The sequence below is a fragment of the Canis lupus genome, chromosome 17, assembly GCF_011100685.1.
Source record: "Canis lupus familiaris isolate Mischka breed German Shepherd chromosome 17, alternate assembly UU_Cfam_GSD_1.0, whole genome shotgun sequence".
NCBI classification, from domain to species: Eukaryota; Metazoa; Chordata; class Mammalia; order Carnivora; family Canidae; genus Canis; species Canis lupus.
Window position 1 is genome coordinate 39,247,839 of NC_049238.1, and position 12,494 is coordinate 39,260,332.

The following is a 12,494-nucleotide window of genomic DNA, read 5'->3' on the forward strand; positions in this document are numbered from 1 at the left end:
TCAATCCTTCCTAAACAATTCTTATGTTCCTTATTTTATTGATAATTAGTGATCATACATTTTTCCAATGTTCACTCAAACAGAAAACAAATCTCTAACCTATCCTTGTTGGTTAAGATTCCATGCATATACAATAAATGACACCATATACTGATTGAAATGAATAAGGATCAACACTGGTCTCAAGGAGTTCACCTTTAATGAGACAAGTGCAGAACATAAATACAAGACAGATGATTCACAGGAGCAGTTCGAAGTTAAGGAGAGAAGGCATTCTGATTGAGATGATGAGGGAAGAGAATGTAACACAAGTCTTAAAGAATGGGATGGATTTTAACAAGAGCAAAGTCATTCTTGGCAATAAGAACAGGAAGAGCTAAGATGAGAAGACAGGGAGCCAGGACAGAAAGATACAGGATTTTATATAGCAGTGATTCTCAAACCTTTTGGTCTTAGTACCTCTTTACATACTTAAAATCTGAGGACTCCAAAGAGCTTTTAATTATATTTCCAATTGCTCCTGTAACAAAGTACCCCAAACCTAGTGGCTTAACACAACACAAATTATCTTACAGTTCTGTAGGTCATAAATCTAAAATGAGTTTCACAAGGCTAAATCAAAATATCCAGGTCTCTGTTCCTTCTGGAAGCTGTAGAGAAGAACTTGTTTCCTTGCCTTGTCTAGCTTCTAGAGGCTGCCTGTATTCCTTGGCTTATGCCTCTTTCAATCTTCAGAGTCAGTAATCACATTCCTCTGACTTCTGCTTCCATTGTCACATATCCTTTTCTGACTCTGCCTCTCCTGTCCTCATCTTCTACTCAAATGGACCCTTGTCATTACATTGGCCCTATGCAGATAATCCAGGATCATCTCCTCGTTGCAAGAGTCTTAATCACATCTGCAAGGTTCTTTTGTCATGTAAGGTAACATTTATAGGTTACAGGGATTAGGAAAATATGCTATGTTCAGGAATAATTATTCTGCCTACCATACTTAGTAAAAAACTATGATTTTCATAACAAAAATACACTCATGAAAAGTAACTCTCCCCCCCCAAAAAAATACTGAGAACAGTATCATTTCCTAACTTTTTCTGCAAATCTCTTTATTTTTTTTTTAAAGATTTTATTTATTTATTTATGAGAATGCACAGAGAGGAGAGAGAGAGAGGCAGAGACGCAGGCAGAGGGAGAAGCAGGCTCCATGCACCAGGAGCCCGACGTGGGATTTGATCCTGGGTCTCCAGGATCGTGCCCTGGGCCAAAGGCAGGCGCCAAACCGCTGTGCCACCCAGGGATCCCGGCAAATCTCTTTAAAGTATGGTTTAGTAGCTGGATTCTGAAATTTGCTTATGCATTGTCTGTTGTTAATTTCACTTGTCACCTAGCTTCTGGAAAAATTCTACTGTAAAATTATGAGAAATGAGTGAAAACAGCTAATAATATCTTAATATTATGAAGGTAGTTTTGATTTTTATGGATCTTCTGAAAAGGTCTCAGACTCCCCAGTGGTCCCCGTTCACATTCTGAGAACCAACTGAGGAGAGTCATATCCTTTAATTCTTCTGGGTTTTAGGGTATGTAAGTGGGTGATGAGCTTTGACTACTATCATTGCTTTCTTAATCTCCCACCTAAGATGGCTAAATTGAGCCTTAAACATATTCTCATGTATTGAAAAAGTACTGAGACATTTCACAAATACTCTTTGAATTGATAATGGAAGTCCTTGCACATTTTTGAACAGAGGAATGATTTAAATTTGTATGTTACTTTGGGGGAGTCCACTTCAAAGCAAAAAAAAAAATCCATAAATTGCACGTGGAGGATGAAGATTAAGGATTTGGTTAAATGGGAGATGAGGAAACAACAAAAATTAATTTTGGAGCTTGAGATTTGGAAGCTGAAGTTGGTAACGATGTTCAGGCCCAGGATGTGGCTGGGCCACACACGGTTAGGGTAGATTTTTTTTTTTTTTTAATTTATGATAGTCACAGAGAGAGAGGCAGAGACACAGGCAGAGGGAGAAGCAGGCTCCATGCACCGGGAGCCCGACGTGGGATTCGATCCCGGGTCTCCAGGATCGCGCCCTGGGCCAAAGGCAGGCGCTAAACCGCTGCGCCACCCAGGGATCCCGGTTAGGGTAGATTTAAATTGCTTATTTGATATTGAGAGGTTTATGGCCAAGATATTAGAAAACTCATTACACTGGCATCACCCCGTATAACAGAACAGCAGTGGGCAGGGACGGGGGGTGGGTGGGAGGGGTTGGGGAGACTGCAATTTAATGCTAAAACTACTTTTAAAAACGGGAGACTGCTTTGGGGGCTGTTAGGTGATGGGGATATGAAATTAGAGAGCGTAACGTAATTTTTAAAGCACCCTGAAAAGCAATGAATATATACGGACATAAGTATTTGATTTTAGGTAATTTTCAAATTCCTTTCTCCATTTTACAAGTGGGATTAGTATCATACTGTGATACCACCATATTGTAAAACACCGTAACTCTAGGAACACCATGCTGTGATAAATAGCCTAGTTAAGACCTAAAAGCACTTAGCAAATGCAACGGATATACACGTTATTCAGTTTCTTTTGATATTGTGATGGTACGATCATTATTAGTAATAACAGTATTGAATACTGTGTTCAATATTTAACATACTAAATCTTGGTTACAGACTCCGTGGAATACTCTGAAGAGTTTTTCTACACTGATCTCCTTAACTTCCGACGCATTCCATCAAAATTATCTTTGTAAAAGGAAAACGTAGTGGGAAAATAAGTGTGGCTTAAATCTAGGAGTAGAAGCGGTGGAACCCGAAGGATGTGGGTTTCTATCCCTGCTCTGCCATTTATTAGATGCGCGAACAACGCGTTCCGCACAAAGGTCTCTCCAGTGTTCGTCCTCCCAATCTCCCATAATCAGGATGACTCCCTGAAGAAAGGCTGTCAAAGCAAACAAACACGCAAACCAAAACACCATTGTTTACGTAACTTTCGCCAAACCGTCTGCTTTCTACGAAATACCCAGCTGACAAATGCGGCCGGGATGTTTTTTTCCTTGAATTCTTCGACGAATAACATCTTCTATCCGCACTGATCAAAGCCCGAGTTTCGCGCTTCCTCTCACCCTCCGGGTTCACCTACTAACCCCTTCTGGCGGATACAGACCAGAACTCCGAAGGCGACCCGGAAGGAGAAATAGCCTTTTCCGCCCGGGGTCGGTGCGGGGGGGGGGCGCCTCTCCGGGCGGCCTGGGCGGGGTCGAGAAAGGGGGCTGCGCGTGCGCAGCGGCGTTTGTTGCCCTTCCGGTAGGACCGGCGCGGAGAGGCGGCACGGACGCAGGGACGTACGCACGCTCTCCCTTACTAACGCCTCCGCGGCAGCTCCCTCGTACGCCAGCCGTGCCCAAGCCCGGCCGAAATGCTGCGGGCCTGTCAGTTATCGGGTGTGACCGCCGCCGCCCAGGTGAGCGCGGGGGCGCTGGGAGAGCGCGTGGTGAGGCGGACTCCGGCCAACCAACGGAAAATGGGAGAGGCTTTCGCTCTGACTAGGCCCCGGGAGAGAGGCGTGTTTCGCGGCCGCCCTCATCGCGGGAGTCCTGGGCCGACCCGTGAAGCAGTTGATTAGGGGGTTCGCCCGACTGGGATGATTTGAGGGTTATTGCTGTAAGCGGGATGGGGTGTGGAGAGAAGGTGGTGGGGAGGCGGGCGCAGGACCGTCAGCGCGGCTTCGGGGACGCGTCGTCCAATCAGCGGCGCGCTGCCCCAGGCAGGGACCAATAGTGGCTCTGGCGCTCGGGTTGCCGGTTGGGCTCGTGATAGGTTTCGCGCAGCCAGTGGTTGAAGGTCGCGGGGAGAACTACAGTTCCCAGCAGGAAACGCCTATAGCCTTGGCTTGTTGCATCTTTAATAAGGAGGTGTTGGGACTGTTAGAGTCCACATTTTAGGGGTCAAGGTTGTAATTACTCGGGAAGGACCTTCTTTTTTGCAGCTTAGAGAGCCTCTGAGGTATTCTTACTCTAGACAAAAAATGAGAGATTGTAGTTTATGAAGTAAAAACTCTGGGTACTGAGGAAGAACAGGAGTCATGACCTTGTGCTCATTTCTGAGGTTAGCTTGGGGATGTATTTCTCCAGGTGCTGGGACAACTTTGGCAGACATCCAGGAAGCCTAGACACCCAGTGACTTACATCTGCACGCTTGTCAAAGTACTTTTCTAAAGTTGGAAATAAACTTCTATTTCTATTGTTCACAGTTTTCAGAATTATTGATATGTTGGAAGATGTATTGCACACCAAGCAGCAATTGAACAAAATCTCTAGTCAGAGTGAGTGAGAAATCATGTCAGGCTTTTTTTTTTTTTCCTTCAAGTTTGCTTGTCTCCCTACTTGTTGCCAGGATAGAAGCAGCTTTTGTAGGCAAGTAGGGTCTGTATTAGTTCTTTTTTGATGCATAACAGGTGTCACACACTTAGCAGCTTAAAACCGCACCCATTTATTCTTAGACTTTCTGGTTATGAATGGTCTGGATTCTTTGTTCGGTGCCGCACAAGGTTGCAGTTGAGGCATTGACTGCTGTGGTGCTCATCTGGACCTCAGAGTCCTCTTCCAAGTTCATTTTGGCAGAATTCAGTCCCTTGCACCTGAGGAACCGAAGTCCCTGTTTTCTTTCCTGCTGTCACCTAACTCTCTTAGAGTTTGCTCCAAGTGTGTTGCTCAGTGACATGGATGTTTGCTTTCTTGTAGGCTACCAGGAGCTTATCTCTTTGACTTCAGAAGTCTCTCTTAACTTTCCTGTTTTTGATCTCTAGATCAGCATGTAAAAGGCTTTAAGATTAGCCTGGCCCACCTGGAAAACCTCCCTTTTGATTAACTCAGAGTCACCTGATGAGTTACACACCTGCAAAATCCCTTTTGTCTTGCAACCCTAATCATGGGCTTAACAGGGTGGAAATTGTGTGGGCCATCTTAGAATCCCTCCTAATGTAGTACCCAAGTGGGACTAGAACTCTTTGAGTGCAGAACTCTTGGTTTGTCTTCAGAGCTCTCCTTTCATGGAACACTCTTGTTCTGCCCTCAGATTATGTCATGGCTGTCACCAATCTCCTTGTCTGCCATAAAATCTAAAATTTTTCTACTTTTTCCTTCCTTGTCTTGATGAAAACGCTTTCTACTTATTGGGATTCCAATTAGGAAGTTAGAAGAAAACATTAAAGCTTCACACTAAAATATGAACCCTTTTCTAGCTTGCATCCGCATTTTCTTAGGGTCTCGAAATTGCGATCTTGTAAAAATTCATTGGTTTCTTCTCATTTTGTAGCATTTGATATTGTTGCTTTGTGAAGCTGTTTTTGCTTTCTGGCTTTTCTTATGTAGTATCTAGGGGCTCTTTATCTTTCTCCTTTTTCCTTTATTGAATCTGCTACTTGTACCTCGAAATATATCCCCAAGGTCTGACCTCTCTTCCCATCTCTCTCTTTTTAATTAAGACTTTTTATTTTTTATATTTTGAAGATTTTATTTATTTATTCATGAGAGACAGAGAGAGAGAGAGGGGCAGAGACCTAGGCAGAGGGAGAAGCAGGCTCCATGCAGGGAGCCCAATGTGGGACTCGGTTCCGGGACTCCAGGATCAGGCCCTGGGCTGAGGGCAGGCGCTAAACCGCTGAGCCACCCAGGGATCCCCTAACTAAGACTTTTTAAAGAGCAGTTTTAGCTTTGCAGCAAAATTGAGGGGAAGGTAGAGATGTTCTGCCCCCACACATGCTTGCTTACCTTCCACCATTATCAACATCCCCCACCAGAGTGGTGCATTTATTACAGTTGATTAACTTACATGGGCATATCATAATCACCCAAAGCCCATAGTTTACATTGGGGCTCACTTTTGGTGTTGTACATTGTCTGGGTTTGGACAAATGTATGATGACATATGTCAGTCGTTACTGGTATCTTACAGAGTATTTTCACTGCCTTAAAAATCCTCTATTCTCCACTTACTCATCACTTTCTTTCCTCTCCTCGCAACCACTGATCTTTTTATTAACTCTTTAGTTTTGCCTTTCCAAAACGTCATATAGATGGAATCATACAGCGTGTAGCCTTCTCACATTGGCTTCAGTCGCTTCATAATGTGCATTTAACTTTCTTCCATGTCTCTTCATGGCTTGACAGCCTTCTTTTTTTTCTTTTCTTTAAGCATTGACTAATATTCCATTGTCTGGATGTACCACAATTTACCCATTCACCTACTGAAGGATGTCTTTGTTGCTTCCAAGTTTTAGCAGTTGTGAGTGAAGCTGGTCTAAATATTTCATGTGTAGGGTTTTGTGTGAACATGTTTTCAGCTCTTGGGTAAATACTGAGGTGCATGATTGCTGTATTATATGTTTAGTTTTTGTAAAAAAAAGTGTCAAACTGTCTTTCAGAGTGGCTGTACCTTTTGCATTGCTAGCAGTGATGAATGGGAGTTCTTGTTGTCCTACATCCTCATCAGCGTTTGGTGTTGTCAGTCTTAGGGACTTTGGCCATTCTGATGTATGTGATAATCTCATTGTTGCCCCATCTCTTTATATACTGTTACTTGGGATTATATCAATTCTCAGAACTTTCATCCCCAGCAGATGGTTCTTTAGATTCTTTTGAGCTTTCTAGTCAAATTTTCTTTTCCTTGTTTGATTTTGTCAACTTTATCCAGAATATTCTACTTGTCAAAATCTTTTCCATTCTGTCAAGCTTCATCTTCTTTGATGTTTTCCTGCTTTACTATTGCCCTTTTAGAGTCTTCTGGAATTTTTTTTTTCATTAGGATTGTAAAAACTGTTACTCATTACTCAGCAGTAATGTCTGCCAAGTATACATGGTAGAAAGTACTTTAATATATCATTGCTCTTTGCTTTTATTGGTGTTAGATCATTTTTTATTATTCCTTATTTTCATCTTTTTAGGCCAGTGGCTTTCAAGCCATTTTGGAATATTTACATCGTAACTTAAGACATGCAAGTGGGAATATATGAGTAATATATATTCATACATGTATGGAGGGAAAACTAAAGTATTAAGTTCCTTCTTTTGCCATATTTAATACTTGCCATTTGCTTGTTGTAACTGAAGGGTACGTTTTCTAAGATAGAGATCTGTGTCTTTCTTTCTTTTTTTTTTTTTTTTTTTTAAGATCTGTGTCTTTCTTGAGAGATAATACTGCTTCAATGCCAAACTTCCTGGATTTTTTTTTTTTTGTGTGTGTGTATATATAAACATATATATGTATATATATTCTTTTTTAAAGATTTATTTATTCATGAGAGACAGAGAGAGAGAGAGAGAGAGAGAGGCAGAGACACAGGCAGAGGGAGAAGCAGGCTCCATGCAGGGAGCCCGATGTGGGACTCGATCCTGGGTCTCTAGGATCACGCCCTGGGTCAAAGGCGGCGCTAAACCACTGAGCCACCCGGGCTGCCCTGTGTGATATATTTTTAACCTTAATTCATAATTCTTTTATTTTCTTTTATTTTTTAAAGAAGATTTTATTTATTTGAGAGAGAGCGTGTACTTGCACACATAAGTGGTGGGGAGGTGCAGACTCCCCACTGAGCAGGGGGCCTGACTCCCGTCTTCATCCCAGGACTCTTAGCCAAAGGCAGACGCTTAACTGACTGAGCCACCCAAGTGTCCTTTAATTCATGATTCTTATATTTTAAACTAGCCTTTGAAAAAGTTGTCACATGCTAATGTGCGTTTCAAATGTAGAAGTAGGTGTTAACTTCTAGGTGTCTTTTGTTTGTGTGTGGGGAGTCCTTGTGACAAAACCCACCAAAACATGGTCAGTTATAGCCATTGGCAAAGTCTATAGGGGAAACCTGGAACCTCCAGAATGGGGTTCATGTGAGGAGATATTTATTATAGTCTCTTGTTTCCAGGTTGTAATGCTAGAGTTTGCTTGCTTGCTTGCTTCCTGAAGATTTTATTTATTTATTTGACGAGAGAGAGAGAGAGAGAGAGAGAGAGAGAGAGAGAGAGAGAGAGAACTGGGGGAGTGGCAGGCAGAGGGAAAGAGAGAAGCAGCCCCCCCGGGAACTTGATATGGGGCTCAGTCTCAGGACCCTGGGATCATGGTCTGAGCCAAAGGCAGACACTTAACCATCTTAGCCACCCAGGCACCCCTAGAATTTGGTTTCTTTTTGTATGTTTACCTTAGTTTGGAGCTAAGGAATAGATGGTTTGTGCAAGAACATAACATGGGTGTTGTATTTTTATATTTTTTGTTTTTATTTTTATTTAAAAAATATTTGATAGAGAAAGCACAAGTGAGGGAAGGGACAGAGGTATAGAGAGAGGGATAAGCTGACTCCTTGCCCAGTAGGTAGCCCGACATGGGGCTCTATCCCAGGACCATGACGTGAGCCGAAGGTAGACCCTTCACCAACTGAGCCACCCAGGCACCCTCTTTTTTGTTTTCAAAAATCATGTTTCTATAGGTTAGAAGCAGTAATCCTAACCTTGCAACATTGATTATAAAATTATGTCAAGGCAAATTGCTTTGAAACAGTATAGTTCTTTCTACATGATAGGTTATTATTAATTAAAAGCTATTCCAGAATGAAGAAGTGTGTTAAAGTAGGGTGTTTAGTTTATATAAACAAAGAGATTAGCTTGGTGCATAAGAAAGAGAGCTCTAGGGGACGACTTAGATTTGGCAATGGTTTCTTAGATATGACTCCAAAAGAAGTAAAAGATAAATTGGATTTCATCAAAATTAAAATTTTTTGTTCTATCAAAGGACACTGAAGTGAGTGAAAAGAATGGGAGAAAATATTTTCAAATCATATATCTGATAAGGATCTAGAGTCAGAATATGTAAAGAACTATAGCTTAACAATAAAAAGACAACCTTAATAAGCCATGGGCAAAGAACTTGAATAGACGTTTATCCAAAGAAGATGTAAAAGTGGTCAGAAAGCACATGAAAGCATAATAAACATCCACTGGCATTAGGGAAATGCAAATCAGAACCACAATAAAATAGCTACTTCATACTAAGATGCCTATAATGAAAACATAAAATTATAGGTAATAGGATGTGGAGAAAATGGAACCCTCATTCATTACTGGTGGGAATGTAAAATAATGCAAAGTTAAACATAGAATTACCATGTGACCCTGCAATTCCACCCCCAAAAATTGAAAATAGGTGTTTAAACAAAGTTTCCCGAGGGATATAGCACTATTTACAATAGCCAAACGATGGAGACATCCCAAATGTCCATCAACTAATGCTTGGATAAACAAAATATAGTATATCCATAGATTAAATATTCTGGTCAGCCCCCAAAAGAAACCACATAATACGTACATGATACATGCTACAACATGGATGAACTTTGAAAACATCATACCAAGTGAAAGAAGCTGGGCTCAAAAGACCACATATTGTAGAATTTCATTTGTATCAGATATCCAGAATAGACAAGTCTGTAGAGCCAGAAAGTAGATAGTGTTTGCAGGGACTGGGGGGAGGGGAGAACGGAGAGACTGCTTAGTTGGTACAGGGATCTCCTTTTGGAGTTATGAAAATGTTCTAGAACTAAATAGTGGTGAGGGTTGTTGTACAGCACTGAAGATGTACTAATGTCACTGAATTGTACACTTTAAGATGGTTGAATTTTATAACTGAATTTTATTACAGACAGGAAAAAAAAATTTGAAAACTTGACACCAGGTATTTGAGATGGCCTGAAGTATAGAGACAGATTTTATATACACACAGACACATAGACACACAAACAATGTAACAAAATGATATGCTATAAATTTGAAGTCAGGTCCATTGGCCAAATATTAGAGAAAAAAAACTATAGATTAAAAGAGACTTAGAAGATATCCTCTTTTTTTTTTTTTATTAAATAAAACTGCACTATGGTGTCTAGGGACTCATACTTGGGTGATAAAACCATAAAAACCCATAAATTTCTGACTTTTAAAATTACTTAGGATATTACGTGCTATGTAGAATATGAGAGCAGGCTAATGAATGGGATACTTAAATTTTTAAAAATCAAGAGCCACTTGTTCAGATAAAAACCCTATAAATTTGAGTCATGCTACAATCCTTATTTCTACTTTTTTCTCATACAGAAGTAGGAAACTTTACTGCTATCAATTTTTCGCCATGATCCCCCCTCTCCCCACATTTTATTCTCTCTTAAATTAGGGTCTGTCTTTTTTTTTTTTTTTTTTTTTTTTTAAGATTTCATTTATTTGAGAGACAGTGAAAGCGAGCATGAGAGGGGTGGCAGAAGGGCAGAGGGAGAAGGAAAAGCAGACTCCTCCCCACTGATCAGGGAGCCTGAGGTGGGGCTTGATCCCAGGACCCTGAGATCTTGATCTTGACCTGAGCCAAAAGCAGATGCTTAACTGACTGAGCCACCCAGGTACCCCCAGAGTGCATCTTATAATTAATGGTATGTTGTTTAATTGAAAGGATTTTGATAACTCAGCTTTCAAAAAAAAATAGCCAAAAAATTGTGAAAAATAATAGTTCTCGGAGAGGACAAGTCTTACCAGATTAAAAGCTATTTCTAAGATGCGGTAGTTAAAACACTGCAGTATTAGTATAGATCATTGGAACAAAGTAGGAAATCTAAATGCATCGAGGCATTTGATGTATTTTAAAGGTAGCATTTCAAGTCACTAGAAAAAATTGTTAAGTCTGTGATTTAGGGACAACTGAGTAGATATTTGGAAAAAAATAAAGTTGGATCTGTACCTCAGACTAATTTCAAAGAATTATACGTAAAAGGAAGAAAACTATGATAGTAGAAGACACGTGGAGGAATTACTTTATAACCTGATGGTGACTTTCTAAGAATATGAGAAAACCCAGGCTCCATAAAATATTGACAGTTTGGACTACAAAAAAAAGGTAATTCCATCATATATATTTCTGTTGAGGGAGGATAGAGGGTCAAGATAAAGTATAAGGTGGAAAAAGATACAGGATCAAAAATAAATATTGATGTGAAATGAGGCATTCATTCTAGTGGTTTTTTTTTAAGTTTTTTTTTTTTTAAGATTTTATTTATTTATTCATGAGAGACACAGAGAGAGAGAGAGGCAGAGAAGCAGGCTCCATGCAAGGAGCCCGATGTGGGACTCGATCCTGGATCTCCAGGATCACACCCCAGGCTGCAGGCGGCGCTAAACCGCTGGGCCACCGGGGCTGCCCCATTCTAGTGTTAATTTGGTTTTGTACTCCCCAGATTTCAGATTTTCACTATTATGTTTGCTGCTTGATGTTCCAGTTAGCTAATTATCCACTGTGACCAGTGTCTTAATTTTTGACCTGAATACTTCTTTGTATCTATGAAAGTATAGAATCTTAAATACAACTTTAATGGTTTCCTAATATTTCTTTTGACATAGACGTAGATGTGGTTTTTTTAAAAATGTCATATAACCCACTTTACAGGACAATAGGAAAACATGTTTTTCTGTTAAAAGCAGTTGAACGATATTGAGAATTCTACACATTAGATAATAATTGAAATGCTTTTAAAATACCAACTATAACTTCTTTACATGTTGTAAAACATCTAGCTTGTTGTATTATGTTTTTTTTTCCTAAATGTATTAAGACATTAATGCTTACTTTTAGGCTTAGAGCATAAATTGCAGCTGTAATTGTGGAGTTATTTTATATGGCATTTAATCATGTGATCGAGTTTTTTTGAACTTAGGATATTTCTAAAAGGAAATTTGTGTTTTTCTGATATTTGAATGCAGTTTCATCATGGAACCCAGAGAATTCATTTTTTCCCCCTTGACTTGTTACAGTTTGATTTTCTGCTTGATGTAAGGAAAGATGATATTGATGCAATAAATTTGAAATTACAGATTGATTGCTATGAATAACTAAATTTATCAAAACCTTCCCCAAAAGTATTTTGATAAGTGTTCATTTGTTTTATTTAAGATATCCACATATTGTTAAGAAACATTTGCTTTACTCTGATTAAAACAAATTTCAGAGGTTGGCCTCATCATTTGCTTTTGAATAAAGATAGGTTACGTGGAGATAAGTATTTACTTAAGCATTTATAATATTAAAATTTTCTTTTTAAAATTTTTGACTTTCAGTTTAAGGCAAACCAAGATGAACTTTCAGATTTAAAAGACTGCCTCTAGGAAATGACCAGTCCCATAGTTATCTTACAGATGGGAAATTTGGTTTCCTACATAAATTAAGCTAAGATTGGATCTCTCCCTAGTAGATTCATATACATCCTACAATGCAGTGTTTTCTGTGGGTGATTTTTCAGATGTCTGAATTAATCTTACTAAGTAAAAGTAGATATTTTATGCTATTTTATTTTTTCTTGCCAATTAAAAAAAGCATATGGCAAATTCCAGTCATATCCAAGAAATAATGTACATAACACTTAAGAGTGCTCATTGATCATAATCTGATAATAATTTTTTTAATCTTAAAGA

The 12,494-nt window shown here is 39.6% G+C and overlaps 1 protein-coding gene across 7 annotated transcripts in view; it reads left to right on the forward strand.

Moving 5' to 3' along the window:
- Nucleotides 1-3,299: 3,299 nt before the first annotated feature.
- IMMT (inner membrane mitochondrial protein) overlaps nucleotides 3,300-12,494 on the forward strand; it is a 37,173-nt gene continuing 27,978 nt past the window's right edge. For all 7 annotated transcript variants that reach the window (XM_038561536.1, XM_038561537.1, XM_038561539.1 and 4 more), the window contains exon 1: nucleotides 3,300-3,472. In XM_038561536.1, coding sequence (XP_038417464.1) covers nucleotides 3,428-3,472 — 45 coding nt within the window. In that variant the 5' untranslated portion in view covers nucleotides 3,300-3,427. The remainder of the gene's footprint in view (nucleotides 3,473-12,494) is intronic.